The following is a 17,813-nucleotide window of genomic DNA, read 5'->3' on the forward strand; positions in this document are numbered from 1 at the left end:
GGCTTGCCCAAATTTCAAATTAATATAATTCGCAATCTCGTTGGGATCGCTATAAGTAAGTGGAGTGCTCCAGTCCATGCTACACAACTCAGTGCGGAGATTATTATTATCAATAATAGACTTCGAGACAACGGCGTGTGAGTCATCACCGCTGCACACATCCAATATCGCGCAACCGGTTATACAATGATCCGCCGGGGCGATATTTATAACACCCGTATAGACATTGTAATTTCCAACGTTACGCAGAAATATATGATCTATACATGAACGAGACATGGAGTCTCCGTATTTTTCTATGCGAGTGTATTGACTTATACCACTTTCTAGGCCCAATTGACTCAATGAATCTAAATATTCAGAAATTAAGGTATTTGATCGTTTCAAATCCAAATTAATGTCACCGATCAGAATAAAGTCGTTTTTCTGTGAGTAGTTGGATATGACATTACATAGTTCTTTGATAAATCGATGTTTATTTGAGTTTGGAGGCCTGTATACAGCGCATATCCCCATTTTAAATGAATTAATAATTATTTCACCTGTTATACATTCAAATTCTTGCGTTACTATATTATTAAATCTATTATATTGAACAGAATCATGCACATAAAACAATATTCCACCACCCTTTCTGTTTGATCTTAATTCTGAGTATAAAGTGTATCCAGGCAACTGATACAGCCTCACACAGTCGTTATGTATATTGACTTCAGTTACAATTATTAAATGCAGTCTATGATTAGAGTTTGAAACAGTATATTCCAATTGTTCAAAGTTTTTAAACATTGACCTTATATTTACGTGGAACAGCAGCAATGAATTATTACCCAGTGGAAGCTTATTCGTGAAGTTCTTCCATGTATCACAGTTCAATTCTAATATATTTGTGTTCTCTGTATCCATAAGACTACCAGAAAAATATAATACATATAAACAACACTGTTACTTGGAGGGCCAATTATTTAGCGGTTGGATTACATACATTTATAGAGGGATTTTTTATACTTTCCAACTCCTGCAGGGAACGGATTGTTATTACTTTGTCTTTTTCCTGTTTACGTACCAGTACTGTGCCGCGCTTACACCAGATATAGTTATATTCTCCTCGTAACATTTCTTTGGTCTTCCAAAGCAAATGGGCGGTAGCTGGTGTGATTGACTCCCTGAGGTAAACTTTGCCATCTCCCTGACTCCCAACATAAGTAGGTAGAATTGTAGTTTTCTTTGCTGCTTCTAACCAAAGGTCGCGGGATCCCTCCTTCAAAACCACGGTAATGCTAGCTGGCGACTCCCTTTTTTTCGCCGCAGCGGGTAGGCGGTTTTTCCTTCTATAAACTTTCACTACATCTTCTGGATTTTGGTCTATCATTTTTGCCACATTTTTAACCACTTCTTCGGTCTTTTCATTTTCTTTTTCTTTAATGCCGCAAATTTCAAGTTGATTTGATAATTGTTGCTGTTCCATTAAATTCAGTTTGCTTTCGAGCACGCTGTACTTTAGGTTCATGTTTTTTACGTTATTCTTTAAATCGTAACATTGGTTATCTAATGCTTTTAATTGCTTTTCATAATTTCGTAGTTTATTTTCGTAATCATCAATTTTATCCGAATAGAATTGCAGTGTACGTTGCAGCTCGGTTTTTATGATATTTTGAACTTCCACTCGTATTTGGTGCAACATTTGCTGAGTCATACTGGTAGCTGATGCTGAAGTTGTTTCCGTATCATCGTCACCTTCCTCATCCGGTAAAATATAAGATATGCGCTTTGTTTTGGCCCCTGCGTTGCAGTTATTGCATTTCCAGTCAACCGAATCGGTTGAAGATAGTGAGTTTAGTTGTTCGGTTGATATTGACACACATATAGCATGGAACCACTTGATACACTTCCCACACTGCAATCCAGGCGACTTTTTGTTTAAAACTTTTGAACACTTTGCACACTTAACCATGTTTCCGAAAAATAACAAAAATTTTATAGATATATTTAATAAAACAAAAAAAAAAAAAAATAATATTTGAGGGTAATTATCTGAGCCAAATTATCGAACACGCAAGTTTTATAGCAGAGTCCATCTCACTGCACTGCGCGCGAGCGAATGGTACTAGTTCGCTACATTAAAGAAAACCACGTATATGTGATTTTTTTTATAATTCTCCTATTTAACCACAAAAAGGTACTCGACTAATTTCATTCGTAGAATTTTAAAACCTCTACCAAAACGTTGTTATTTGCAGATGTGGCTTTATTACACTAAGAGTGCTAAAAATGGGATCATCCTTTACGACGTATATATTGAAAAGAAAGTTTTATAAAGGGTGGCATATTCTCTATTTAATGATAGCGTCGCATCGTCGCCGACTACGCTACGTGATATGACTAGTCGATGCAATAAGAACATTTCTTATCGCTTTACCGCTTGCCTAGGAACGGACACAATTTGAAACACCTTGCATTTTCAGTACTAAATAATGTTTGATTGTTCAATAACTAATACAATTTTGAAACTGGTGCACTAAAACTAAACCGGTGTGTTTTGAAATGTCATTTTCGAAAAGTTTTGTTCAAAAATTTGGATGTGCGAAACCGGGAAAAAACTCTTCATTTATAACAATATTCTTTATTCCAGCCCTTGAAAAATAAAATTTTTAAATTTTTTTTTTGTTTACGTGTCCGGGAGTATTAGTTTTGTTATCTGTGGTTATTTTATTGTATTGTTATTATTTTATATATTTACTTTGTTAGTCTAGTTACTTTCTCAAATAATTATTTAAATACATAAAGTTATACGAAAACGTGTGGAAAGGTTTGGCGTACTATTAAAGTTGATGCCTAACCATCTTAAGGTTTATTTTTAACGGTGATTAGTAACATGCCAAATTTTACTATTTATTCTTTTTATTATTCTTAGTATAGGTATTAATCAATCTCTGTTAAAAGAATTATAAGTAATCTGCATTACTACGACAGCCGTAATTATCATCAATAAGAAAAATTTTAATGTGGTGTCGTACAAGAAAATCTTGGAGAAAGCGAATAAAAATATAAAGTTAGGAATACATACACACATCAAAAAAAGTTTGCGATCAATAGCATAAGCTCCTATAATTCTTTAAATTTAACTTAATCAAGAAAAAATCTATGTTGTATGCTTTCTTTAAATAGGAATACCCTGTTTGAAATTAAAATATAAAACTATTTTTTATTATTTATTTTAAAAAATTGAGCCATTAATCATAATGTAATAGTGATAGAAATTTCATAGAAAGAAAAAGACTGTTTAATTAAACTTAAACAACAATTTATTATTAAAAGGTGTGAATTCAATATAAAATAACTCCTCCCCTGGCTCGAATACATGCGAAGATCCTCCTGGGCATGCTGAGGATCAAGTTATCCAGCATTTCCTGGGGTAACCTATCCCATTCTTCAATAGCGGCTTCCCTGAGCTCTGGAACTGTCTGGGGACGTGGCTCACGGTTCCATACTGCTCGTTTAAGAGCATCCCACGCGTGCTCTATTGGGTTTAAGTCGGGCGAGCCGGCAGGCCAGTCTAATCGTGTGATATCGTATTCTTGAAGAGTAGCATTGACTCGTTGAGCTCGATGTGCGGGCGCATTATCATCGACCAGTACCAATTGGTGCCCATGGTTTACTCGGAATGGTCTGACGATATCATCAATAGCAACTGCTTTGTACATGTCTGCTGTCATGAAGCCCCGATACGGGATCAAAGGCGTTCTAGCTCCAATCATAATGCCACCCCAAAAGGACACCGATTTTCCGCCTTGCTGAACTGTTCCAGTGGCAGTTCTTTGTCTTTCACGGTCGCCTGGTCTTCTCCAGACACGGACACGTCGGTTATCTGGATGAGTGCTGATTCGGGATTCGTCAACGAAGAGACAGTTTTGCCAAATGTTTTCGTCCTCACCTTCTTCATTTTGCCGAAGTCTAGCCCACTGCAATCTTCGTTGTTGACGTTGCCGGGAATTGAGCGGAGCTCGTCAAGACCTCCGTGCTCGTAATCCAGTCTGGTGCAAGCAATTGCGAACGGTCTGCGTGCTAACTTCAAGCCCAGAGGCGGCCCTGACTTCTGCTTTTATTTTAGTGGCGTTGATTGTTGGATCACGGGCTGCCAGCAATCTAATATAGCGCTTTTGGGCAGCTGTCAAAACAGTTGGGCGACCGCTGCGTGGTCGGTCAGCTAAATTCCCCATTCCGTGATACCTCTGCAACGTAGCCACGACACAGGATTGGGATATAGCAAGTCTGCGTGCTATTACTCTCGTGGTGTATCCTTCTTCCCTCAAAGTTACTATTCTAGCTCGTAAAACCTCTGATAATCCTCTGGGCATTTTTTCAATCACAACTTTCCGCGAAAAATATCTTGAATCGCTTATAATTGACTAAATCAGATTTCTGAATGAGCGTAAGCTAGGACTGAAAGCCTTTTTATATGAAAAAACAATTGAACGGGGTCATTGTTTTATGTTCTAATTTATTTTTAAATAAAGAATCTAAAAAGAAGAAAAAATCATAATATAATCTACAATAACAAAAAAGATTTCAGTTTTTCGAAGTGATCGCAAACTTTTTTTGATGTGTGTGCACATGTCATTCTTTAACAAATACTCAAGCATTTAGTAGCAGTACACCTCCTTGTGAAAGAGTTTGTCCAGGGAAGACTGCGACCTTACCTATTTCTGCCGCCAAACAGTAATGCTCACATTACTGCGTAAGTAAGTAGTAGTAAGTACCTACTGCCACCTTACCCATTTATGCCGTTAAGCAGTAATGTGAGTTCCGATTTTGAACTGTTAAAGATGCTGGTGAAATGACTGGTACATGAGACTTGTCAAAGTTTGTTAGACATGGGCACAGTGCCAGTGCCCCTCAGATCTTTGTTATTTTTTTAATAATATCATGTCTTGAACACGTCGTGCGCCTGGTGTTAGGCGACACGCCTAGCCATTAAAGCTGCAGTGCCACTCAGAGCATTGAATTGCAAAAATCTGAGAGGCACTGCCAGTGCGCTATAATGCTCACATTACTGTGTTCCGATTTTTAAGGTTAAGGGTGCTACAACTTGATTTTGATTGCTTCTCCCGTTCGGAAACTGCGTCTTTTCCGAATCAAGGCGCATAATTGCGATTCATAAATGGCTGATCGGAAACTTTTAATATGTTTAATCGGAACAATAGTTGATTTAATTCACAAATTAGAAAGATATAGTAGGAATCAGGTTCGTCTACTCGCTCAGAAACCCATCTCATTTCGAGACTACCCGATCGCATCGTTTCCAATTTGGTTTTGACGCTGGTGAATTTAGAGACACACGGGACTCGTCAATTTATGTCTCAGGGTGACGAGCGCAGTGGCATTGCCCTTCAGATCTTTGCGATTTAAATTTCCGAGTGGCGCTGCAACTGCAATGGACAGGCTTCATCGAGTATGTAACCAGAAATAGACACGAAATGTCATTTAATTTGTTTGAAAATTATTCTGCCATATCATTACTGTGACAACTGCGCTCCGATTGGCCAGCCCGAGTTCGGAACAATTGACGGGTGTCGTCAATGGGTGTCGTCAACTGTTTCACTTCAAAACGACAAGTTAACTTGAGCTTTGCTATAATGGACTAAAATTGCAAAATTACATGTTTAATATTTAAATACCAATGAAATGTGATTCCGTTTGTTTTGCAATTAGATGTTTTGCTGTTTTTCACACACCACCAAATAGAATAGCACGGCATTGTTAGAGATATTATCTTTATTACAATTAATACAGAATATTTTTTGGAATATACGGAGACGTACACACAGGTCAGTAGTTGGCCTGTCTAAATTTCAGTGCAAACGAGAGTTGATATTTATAAGAGCTGTATCGCTAATGTGTTACCAGGAATATATGGCCCTAATTTCGTCTCCGTTTCTGGTTATATACTCGATGACAGGCATGGACTGGCATGTCGCTTATCACAAGGCGCACAACTTGTTCGTCCCGTAACTTGGTGTCTTTTAAAAAAGCTACGACAAAACTATACCTAATATATACAATAAATTGAAGTCTATTCTGTTCGCAACGTATTATCTCCGCCAACTGCATTGTCTACATTCCTATTGTCTTTGTGTAATTAACACTATTCGTGGGGCGACAGGATTAGCTTCGTAATTACCTTCGTTGCTTCTAATTCCAAAACAACTAAGTTATGCCAGATTTATATAATAATATTCTGTTATACCGTATTTGTATTGTGTTTAAAGAGAGTGTAGTTCTTATTCTCTAAAAATTAAAATACATTTTTTTAAATAGAAATAATTGCTTTAGTTAAAAACATACAATCACCTTAAAAAACATTCATCATCATCATCATCATCAACCCATTTATACGTCCTGCTGCTGGGCAGGGGTCTCCTCTCAGGCGAGGGTTTAGACCCTTTTTTTTCCTATATCTATGACTCTGACCCAATGCGGTTTGGGGTTAAAGTCCAATAAAACATGTTACAAACGACGATAAGACTTAATGTCTTTTACCTTTGCGTGATTTTTAGAATTCTAAAGCAGTGTTTGCAAATACATCTAAAATTCAAAATACGGATTTAAGGTCCTTTACATCTCATCTACAAATTTAAAGAATATAAAGGGTGAAAAGTAAAACTCTTTGAGTTTCCTAATGTCGTTATTTTTGGGCTACAGCACTATTTAGAATTCTGCAAACGGTCTCATTAATGCTGGCCCAATGCGCGTTGGGGACTTCACACGTTTTCCTAGGATTGTGAACCTTCTTGGACGTGCAAGTTTCATCACGATCTTATCCTTCACCGAAAAACTCGTGGTAAATTCAAAATTAAATTCGTACATAAATCCCGAGAAACTCAGAGTTGTGAGCCCGGGTTCGAACCCACGGCCTCTGCTTCAGAGGTGTTAGGCCAAACCATTAGACCTAAATATTTTAAATTAATCTTACGTTAATTATATATACAAAAATATAAAAAGAAATGACGATAAAAAGAACCACATAAAATTAATTTTATGTAGATTTCTTGTCCAAAAGAAATATTGCGCTCATTTCCGCGTCTCTCAGGGAAGAATGGCATAAGTGGAGTTACGTCAAAAACTTTTATTGCTGAACTAGATACAAAAAAAATATAACCCCACATCCCCTCCAATTCTTGTATCTTGTATCTTGTAAGATAGAGTTATGGTAAGCTACACGCCTGTCCGGAACAGTTACTGCGCCACTCAGAGCTGTAAATTGCAAAGATCTGAGGGGCACTACCACTGGGCCGGTCACCCTGAGACATAAGTTAACAAGTCCCATGTGCCTGTAATTTCACCAGCACCCTTACCCTTCCAAACCGGAACACAGTAATGCTGACATTACTGCTTGGCGACAGAAATAGGTATAGGTACAAGAATTGAAGAGGTTGTGGATTATATTTCGTAACTCCACTTATGCCATTCTTCCATGAGGGGTGCGTTGGTGTTACATTGACGTTATTGTAATTTTGCACAATTGAATGAAATTTGTTAACACAATGCGTTAAGGTGCTTAATTAAATTTTGCCAAAATTACAATTACGTCAATGTAGCACCAAATGAGTTATTTACTACTGTCGTAAGCTATACTGAAATGTCTACTGGATCAGTAACTTTTTATGTTGAGAGTACCTAGTCAAAATATTTATAATTAATTATTATTTATCAGCTCACTACAATAATTAATCACTGAGATCTTTAGTATGAAATGAAGGTCACAGGTCACTTGTTACTGGACATAGCCTCATTTGCGACTTAGTATCTACATACTAAGAATTTATGGTGTTCAATCAATTTACGGCATTTTTGTATGGAAAATTGTACTAAACCTTAGTAGTCACAAAAACTAAAATTTTATATGTAAATATTTTACGTGGTCACCAGCTACATCGACCTTAATACCCACTATAACCGGTGTTACAACTAATACAAATTTCACTATTTACAGTACAGATATATTAATAGTGTTTTATGCATGGCAACAATGAGGGTTCTTGAAGTCAAGTACTGTTACCAAGTGGCCTAAGTAATAGGTGAGAAATTTGAAGTTAATTATGTAATGATTTATTAAAATTAAAATAATGATACACAACAAATACTTAATGTATATTTAGCTAACAATCCACGACGACAAACCCAAACGAAAGCAAAACAACCGCTACAAAACAAAAAAACCAAAGGGATAAAACGTGGCCAAGTATCGCTCATATTTTTAACCGACTTCAAAAAACAGGAGGTTCTCAATTCAACTGTAAGTTTTTCTCTATGTATGTTATGCGATAACTCCCGGCATTTGTGAACTGATTTTGATAATTCTTTTTTGTTGGAAAGTGGGTATCTCAGTATTGGTTCCATTTAAATTTGAAGAAAATATTCCACCTCTAAGGGTGGCAAAATAGGGGATGATCCGGTTTCGCGCACTTTCCAGTTTCCAATAGAACTTGGTAAATAGGTGTAATTCCACGAACTTTTGAGATCGGTTTTTTATTACTCTGTACTGATATTATAACCAATCTTTTTTATAAGGGTTTATTTGGCTTTCGCTTGAGTTTGTCATGGATAATATACATTAAATAGTAGTCGTAGAAAAAGTACTGCAAGCAATCATTACTAACTGCCTCCGTGGCCGTACGGTTACCACGCTGGACTGCTACGCAGAGGTCCCAGGTTCGATTCCCGGGCCGGGAGAAATATTTATATGGCCTACATTTATTTCTCTCGTGAGTTTGGGTGTTATTTGTGGTTGTCTATCTGTGTGTCCATTGCACCCGCGACACAGGGTTTCCCTAGTGCGGGGCTATGTTGAGTGTGTTCGTTGTTTATTTATTTATGTAACATAGTTAGGTCTTAAAATCTCGCACCTATTACTTATGGTTTATGAAATTAAAATGATAGGTTAAAGTACAGTAGCAGAAAAAAGTGTTATTAACTCCTACAATTTCTTTTTGACTACCACTTTTTGATGAATAGACTATTTGTTAATTCATGTCGGTGCCACCATAACTCTTCGTTTTGATGCAGTACCATTTAAAATTTCAAGTTCAAACTCGTAACGTTACCTAGAGCTTATTAAGTTTCAAGCGGTGTAACGAAGGTTGACCAGCGGCATATAAATATTTGAACAGCTCGCCGCCACTGTCTCTCGGATAACCTGGAATGCTGGGGAAATTTCTACTTTTTTATTATTTTGTTTGATCGTCGAGAAATAGTTTCGTACGTGTATTGATCAATAAGTAGTGAACCAAAGGGATGTTCAAGTAGTTTGATCGGGTTAAAAGATAACTAACAGGAAAATATTTTGTAAAATAAGTTTTGTACAGGGTCGCATGTCAAGCAGTGTATCTTTTTTATTATAGCACTAAGTTCCCATTATGTCGTAACATTTTATTTATCATTAAACGACTGTTGTGTTCTAGCTGTTCCCACTAGATCGTGACGACATTTTATCGGTTCACGGCAGCCGCCCTGTCGTTTGCACGACGAATCGTTGAAGCTGCGATTATCTGTCGTCACATTTTTATCGTAACGTTTTATTTATCGTCTGTGGCTGTCGTTCTAGCTCTTCCCATTGTCTCGGCAGTCTATCGTCGTTACGTTACAAAAGTCGTGAACGACAGTTGTAGTGTAAACAACGTCATTTCAATATATAGCCGCGATACTTTAAACTTCACAACTATCTGTAGTCACGACGAATAAGTCGTGCGCCTGGTAGTAAGCGACATGTCTGTCCATAACAGTTACAGTGTCGCTCAGAGCTTTAAATCGCAAAGACCTGAGGGGCACCGTCACTGGGCCCGTCACCCTTTTTTTTAATATTAGACAACATCACATACGTACGTTGCTCCGACTCCAAAGTAAGTAGCTAAAGCACTTGTGTTATGGAAATCGGAAACAACGACGGTACCACAAACACCCAGACAATATACAAAAGTTTCTGTATTGACCCGACTGGGGATCTAACCCGGGACCTCAGGGATGGTGACATTATGAACATGGGTTGATGTGGAAAACACTCGACCACAAAGGTCTTCAAAACTGAGACATAAGTTGTTCCATGTCCATTTTTTTATATGATAAGCATATTTTATTTATGATAAGCTACACATCTGCCCATAACAGTTGCAGTGTCACTTCTGAGTGGCTCAAAGCTCTGGCTTTCAATTGGAAATATCTGAAGAGAGATAGGTAAGGTGGCAGAGTCAGTTAAGATTTGAATTCGACTCTATGCCGCTTGCAAAAAGATGTCCAAAGTCCAAAGTCTTAATCTTGATGTGATTTTGACCCCACATGCTGCACGTGCATTAGAAGTATGCAATTATGACAAGAAGGGGAGTCTTTTACAATAAATTTAAAAATAAGTAAAACCATCACGATTGTTCTCGTATATCAATCAACTTATTTGTTTCAATTTTGTAAATAAAATTACTTGCATACTTACAATTCATACGTAGAACAAAGGTAAAACCCCAAAGGAATTTAAATCATGATATATTCTTATGCCTTAACAGTTTCAAAGGAATCCCGAGTGTTTTTCCCATATCTCCAAACTTGGGCGGTTTCTTTTGTGAACGTTTTGGAATGAGCTATTAAATAAATAGCAAGTGGTCCGTTACATGAAAGAAAATCTTTTGTATCGGAGACACGTGCAGATTGAAAATAAATTGTTTTCTCTTAGTTTTAGCAGGATATTGCGTTTCTGTAATATCTGGTGTTTTGTTTAATGGATGAATGAGTGAGAGAATGAATGAATGAATGAATGAAATGTTCGTTATCGCACATTAAAAACTACAAGGACAAAACAGAACAGTAATGTAAGTATCACAGAATAAGATAATGTACAACAGGCGGTCTTATTGCTAAGTAGCAATTTCTTCCAGTCAACCTTAGGATAGAAATTTAACAGTTGGAATGGAATGGAAAATTGAAGTTCGTATTATTAGATATTCTATGACTAAGAACGGTTACACACGGCGATTTAGTCGCGATGTAGTCGCTAATCGTCTACCTTTTGTAAGCGTCATATTAAATATATAAAGACTTTTGTGTTAGTGTAATTTTATTTTTGTAATATTAGAGCACTATTTGTATTAAAGAGTATATTTGGTCATGAGTACTGTTTCCGTTGCTAAATTGTTCGGTCGACAGCTTCAGTAACTTTCCAATGAATGTGGCGCCATCAATATGGCGCCACATTAACTTTAGTTGATGGCACCGCAGTACATTCTGTTGGTGGCGTCAAAAATGCAGCTCTACCAAAAACCCCCACTATAGAGCTAAAGTAGGTATTCTTAATTCTAATTAATACTCGAGTGCTCGGCATTCTGTTTCTTGGAGTCTCAGAGGACAGTGCCTCTCATTTTACTTTACCGTGCCATATTATCGTGCGAACTGCACAATCATAATAGTCTTCATATTAATAAACATAGAGTTGGAATTTTATTTCTGGAACTTCCTAATGCTTTAGACACACATGTGACTCAGACCACAAACTCGCAACGGTGCTGGTGTGTTCAGCGAGCCGTTCAAGTTGAATTGAGTTTAGTTGAAGGTGTACGCGCACACCCAGAAAACGCCCCGCTAAACGCACCAACGTCCGAATTTGCATCGCGATACAATCGCGGCACACGTTTGTAATTAATTTATTTTTTTCACTGTGTAATTTACAATTAACAAGACAAAACAATGTGCATAAACCTGGGCAGATTTTTCGCAAAAAGTAATGCAACATAAGCAACTGTCTGAGGAGTCACGCGTTTGCATTTATGCAACCACTTATTAACTCTTGTCGCGATGCAATTGCGCGTTTCACAAACGTTTGTTTGTATCGCTGCTACAAGTCGACGTGTGTTATCGCTCTAAGGTCACAATTTTGTTAGCTTTTAGTATTCAATCCAGGCCAGCGATGACCTACGGCTCTGAGACGTCACTTACTATGGGCCTCATAAAAAAGCTCAAGTCACTCAACGAGCTATGGAGCGAGCAATCCTCGGCATTTCTCTACGTGATCCAATCAAAAATAAGGAGATCCGTAGAAGAACGAAAGTCACCGACATACCTCGAAGGATTGGCTGGTCGAAGTGGCGGTGAGCAGGGCACATAGCTCGTAGAACTGACGGCCGTTGGGGCAGAAAGGTTCTTGAATGGACACCACGAACCGGAAGGCGTTCACTGGGACGGCCCCCTATTAGATAAACGATGACCTGGTAAGGGCGGCGGGTAACTGATGGATGCACGTCGCGTTCGTTTGGCTGGTCTGGAAATCTTTGGGGCAGGCCTATGTTCAGCAGTGGACGTCTTCCGGCTGATATGATGATGAAAATGAGTATTCAATCCCTTCGTTCCTTTTTTATTTAAGTAGTCCTTAAAGTTCTGCTTAATAATAAATAAAACACATCTTATTTTCAATACCGTTTTATTTCAGAAGATTGTATAAAAATCCTAACTAATAGATTGGTAACTCAAGTGTATCACAAACAAAATATCACGATAATTTAAATAAATAAATATTATAACAAAAATTAAAACAAATCAATAATTCAAACAAATTAAAAACCGATAACAAAATTTACCATTTTTAAATCAATCAATGTAAATAGAACTAGTAGATTCTGCTTTGCACATTTCTCTAATTTAAACTAAACATGACTAGTACAACTTTACTTTTAACCACGGAAGTGGCTATTTATTTAGAGTTCTGTGCTTTTAATTGACTAGTTGTTAATATATAATTCTTTTAAGCCATCGAGTATGTATGTTTAAAACTAACTGCCTAATAACCAATCAAATAGCTTTAGCGCTACTTTAAGCAAAATATACAAAAAGTAAATGTCCAATTACATGCCTTTTTAATGTGAACGGATTTTAGGGTCCTGTTCTTTTGATATAAGCCTTTTATGTGTACCTACATTGTACTGATATGTTACATGTATGAGTTCATTTATGTACAGTCGATGCCCTCAGATACCCTACCTTTTGGTTCTGAGAGCCTGGTTACGCATTCAAGAGAAAAGTGTAAACAAATTAAAGTTTTTTTGTTGAAATTTGTATTTATCTAGTATAATTAAAGATCAAATTGGCTTAAAAAGTTTCTTAAAACGTCTCATTTACTAATGATGCAATAAGGAAGTCATACCAATATGAATTTTACGGATCACGGGTTAAAGGGTCATGTCTCACAGCTTTTTTACACTGATCTATTCAGAATCAAAATAGACGGCTATAGTCCATTTGTTTAGGTAAGTAATTAAATGCAAACCATGTTTATTCAATGAAATATAATAATAATAATAATATAATAATAACGCACACACTCAACATAGCCCCATACATTTATAAAATGATTTTTACTTACTTTCAAATACAGAATACAAATACTTGAGCTTCATATGAATTGCATGCCTATTTTTATAATTATTGATTTGTAAAGTACATGTTCCAATAAAAATATGTATCAAGATTGTTGACATTTATTTAAGTACCTAAACAAATGGACTATAGGAGGTTAGGTATCTTAGGCTATCGACTGTACGTATTCAGTTTTATACTTACGTTAGAAATGTGTACAGCATCGAATCCCTAGTTAGTGTTAAAAATTATAAACAAATACAAAATTCGAGAAGCTCGATAGGAATGGTTACACGATAATTTAGTTCACTAAGTAAAATTACACATATAAATTGACTAATATTTTGTTAATTTTACTTTAATATCAAAATCCGAAGCTCTTTGGTATATGGTTGTTGCGTGAATTTGTTATCACAGTGATCGGCATTATTACAGCGTGAGCAAAACGTAAAATGTGAGTGGTTTAATAGTTATATTAATAATTAAAACAACCATTTATTATGTTCATTATCATAATTATATACGGGTCGATATTAGCGCGCAGCTAGGTTAAACGACTTAGAGCGACGTCTGTTGGGGTATTTTCATACTCATAAGATTATGTTTAAAGGACGTGTATACTGGCCTAGTTCACACAATTCACAAATGTAAGCCAATGCAATGTACACAATCGCGGCAACATTGACGCAGTGTGCCTATTTATTGTCACTTAAAAGGCTAAACGGGGATAATTTGTCACTATAGGCAAGCAAACAACAGAAAAAAACGTCAATATGCAAAAACAATACTGCCATTCTTGTCATAAACAAGGCATTTGAATTTTGGTAACTTTCGAGATATTGGCACTAAGATTAAAACTTATATTAAAAGTATTTTAATTGAAAAGTCATATTACAAAATTGTAGACTACGTGTTAGATAAAGATGTATGGAAAGACAACACGAGTCTAGATTCCGCACAAATATTATTCAAATGTACTAATAGCATTTAAGTTTATTTATCGTTCTTCTCAGGGAAGTCGGCACAGTGAACGAGTAGTAGCTTAAAAAAATGACGTTTTCAAGTGTAAAAAATTTACCTATTTTTTGATTATTTAACTTTGACTTTCAGTTTTATTTTCTTGGAAAAATGTGAATTAAACTGAAACTAAATAAGATATAAAAAACCGATTAGAGGGGGTTGTAGATCTCGTTTTGCTGATTTCAGATTTGCCAATATCTCAATTTCGCTAAAAATGTCGATTATGTTGTTTATGATAAGGACGGTATTATGGTAGTCCGTTTGAACAGTACAAAATACTCTCATATACCATAGTATAATAAGACAAGTAAGGCCATCCTGCTTATTGGGCCCATCAACGCCTACATTTCGTTCGGAACGTAGGGTTGTCACATAATTTAAATAAATTATGAGGTTCATCACAGTATTCTCGAGCTGTATTAAAATAATCTTTGTTAAGTACAGTACTTACGTATTGATATTGTCATACCAGCATCGCAGATTGGTATTGATTATGGGAGCATGATTATGAAATAGAAGTAGAAATAAAAAGCTGAACAATTCTCAATTTGAGCCTCTCTTGTTCAAAACACTATAAACACAACAATAAACATGTCTACTATTTGATATCATTTTTTTAAACACCGAACGAACGCTTCAATTCTATAATAAATGGCGCGTGAGACGACCCGCGGTATGCAACGTGAGTGTACACAGCACACGGTAGACTTGCACACATACAAGCCGCAATGCTATGTTTGTATGAAGTTACCCTAATTGTCTTATTATAGAAGTATTATGCATATACGCTTTCAACTTGGCGCGGTCGATATACAAGTTCAACACTATGCTCCAAACGATATTTTAGGTATGAAAATAACGCCATAGACGATGGTCTAAATGTGACGTCATAATTTAAATTGTCTCGTTCTTTACAAATGAATTAACATCGAAAAGAACATCAATACTTTACATTTGTAAAATTAGTTTAACATAAGCGCTCAGTAAAACTAGGCTACCATCATAAACCAACAAAAAGTAAGTGAGGTACGGTGCCACCAACATATCTATGCTATGGAAAATAAAGCAACCAACACTACCACATTGAAAAACCAATACACAGCTGGTAACTATGATTATTAACAATACTGCATAGATATTAATGACTATACGCATAACACACTTAGTTCGTACCTATACTTGCTTAAATATGAAAGCGTAAGTTTTTCAAGTGGCAGCCTTGTTTGATACCGTAGTTTAAGTATAAGCTATTGATTATGATTGAAGTCTGTTTCTGATATGCGATTTTGTACGGAGATTCTGATTGTCAAGTCGAAATGGCTAGTTTTTATCCCAAAAAGAGTGAAGATTGACAAATTACCTTTCGATCCTGCTATGGTTAAGCTATTGTTGACTTTTGACATCAAAGTACCTGCTAGAAGGATTTATTTCTTCTAAATGCCGTAAAGCTCTATTTACAGTGCCGCGGAACGGAACGGAAGCGAACTTTTGTAACAAAATTATACATAGCATAATGAACTTTATTATACGTTTGCGCGTTACGCAATTGACATAAAGTTGGTTACAATAATTAGCTTCCATTCCGTAAAGCAGTAATGTAAAGTGGCCTATCATGGTAAAGATCAATCTAAACCGTCAGCCTTTAGTGTTCATACACTGAGGCTTTGGTGCACGCATTGATGTCTCCGATGCTTTTAACGCGACGATGGCGCTTCTGTTTGATGGATGAGTCGTCAAGAGACTGAGCGGGTAAAGGAGAGCTCACTCTGTGTGCATGCGTATCTGCCTTCTGACCATACCTGTAAAGGAATGTTTTTTAAATATTCATGGGCCAAAGTAAGATAATTTTCTTCTCTATAAGTTTACAGTTTACAATGGTTCAATGTTTTAGGGTGACGTCCATCAGAAATGATGATATCGGCAAAAGAACCATAGTAATCGAGATATCTCAAAGAATTGCAAAGCTTAAGTGGCAGTGAACGGGGCATATTGCTTGCAGAACAGATAGCCGATGGGGACAAAAAGTTCTCGAGTGGGCAGACCGGATGGTCTGCAAGGCGCATCGATGAGACCTAGTGAAGGTTGCGGGAATCCGGTGGATGCAAGCTGCGGCAGACCGGTCGTTGTGGTGTCTTTGGGTGAGGTCTATGTCCAGCATTGGACGTCTTTCGACTGAAATGATGATGATGATGAAAAACTCACCTATGAGTGATACCAGTATTCTCCTTAATATCATTCAATCTCTGAAGGCTATCCCTCGTTGATACGCTAGACTGGGAGTACAGGCTCAATGGCGTATAGATAGGTTCATATTCCTGTAACGTTGGCGGTGGGGCGTATGTCATACTGAGCTGAGATAGAGTTCTCATGCCGATGGGGGGCGAGTATGACATTTGATAAGGTTGCGTTGTCAAACTCAGGACGCTGGAGCTTTCGCTTGAACTAGATGGCGATGTGCGATCTTGTTTTGGTTTTAACACCCCCAGTGCTCGCGTTATTGATCCCTGTTGAGAAATAAATTATTTGAAGCAAGGTAGCCGTTCCATTAACTGGATTCTGACATTCTGGATTCTGAAACAACTGTTGTCCGAAACAACTGATGATTGAAACTATTTTTATTGTATTATGTTGTACTTGTTTATTGTTTTGTTATGTTACTGGACTTGGATCGTATGGTACGATCGAAATTAAGCAGGATTAATATTTGTAACTAATAATAAAAATACCAAATCGATTTAATAATGGATGAGTTAAAACAGTCTATAGTGCATATGGAACACCGTGCGCTTGTCGTGTGTGATGTAACCATATTTACATAAATTCATACAAAAAAAACCGCACAGTAGCGCGGCGTCGTGTAAAATCTACCTAAGGTTTATTGTTTAATGCAAAGATGTAAATCTAAAGTAATAAAAGTTAATTAAGGGTCATGTTATTGGAGATAAAAGTTGTTAATTTTAATGTTCAATATCGAATAACCAAATGTCAGGGGTTCATAATTAAATTGGCAAAGTAATTAGGACGTTTCTCAGAATAGTTGCATAACAGCTCAAGTTCGTTATGACTGCCTTTGGACATTCTAAGTTTGCAAATTAGTGCTTGGAACTTTGCCCGAATCGCCTCATAGCTTTCTTGGATGGAGATCTTTGTTGAGAATTTATACAATGAAGGAAGGGTTTCCCTCACAACTGTAAATAACTCTTTGGCGATAGAATATTTTAAATATAGCACAACTAAATTTAACTTAGCTTACTTATTTAGGTATTATCTTGTGTCAGTACTTACTCTTAAACTGTGTCTTCTCGAATCTGCACTGAAGTCGATACCCGGCAACCCCGTAGCAACGGATCTCGAAAATGGTCTCCCCAACATCCTTATTTGATGGCCAAACATATTCCTGAAAT

At 36.8% G+C, this 17,813-nt stretch overlaps 1 protein-coding gene across 3 annotated transcripts in view; it reads right to left on the bottom strand.

The window, feature by feature from the left end:
* Positions 1-15,093: 15,093 nt before the first annotated feature.
* LOC113235639 (kazrin) overlaps positions 15,094-17,813 on the bottom strand; it is a 42,339-nt gene continuing 39,619 nt past the window's right edge. For all 3 annotated transcript variants that reach the window (XM_026471455.1, XM_026471456.1, XM_026471453.1), the window contains exons 17-19: positions 17,695-17,806; positions 16,612-16,913; positions 15,094-16,208 (exon numbers count right to left, since the gene is read on the bottom strand). In XM_026471455.1, coding sequence (XP_026327240.1) covers positions 16,052-16,208; positions 16,612-16,913; positions 17,695-17,806 — 571 coding nt within the window. In that variant the 3' untranslated portion in view covers positions 15,094-16,051. The remainder of the gene's footprint in view (positions 16,209-16,611; positions 16,914-17,694; positions 17,807-17,813) is intronic.

Source organism: Hyposmocoma kahamanoa, unplaced genomic scaffold (assembly GCF_003589595.1).
Source record: "Hyposmocoma kahamanoa isolate Upper Pololo Valley unplaced genomic scaffold, ASM358959v1 88, whole genome shotgun sequence".
Classification (NCBI taxonomy): domain Eukaryota; kingdom Metazoa; phylum Arthropoda; class Insecta; order Lepidoptera; family Cosmopterigidae; genus Hyposmocoma; species Hyposmocoma kahamanoa.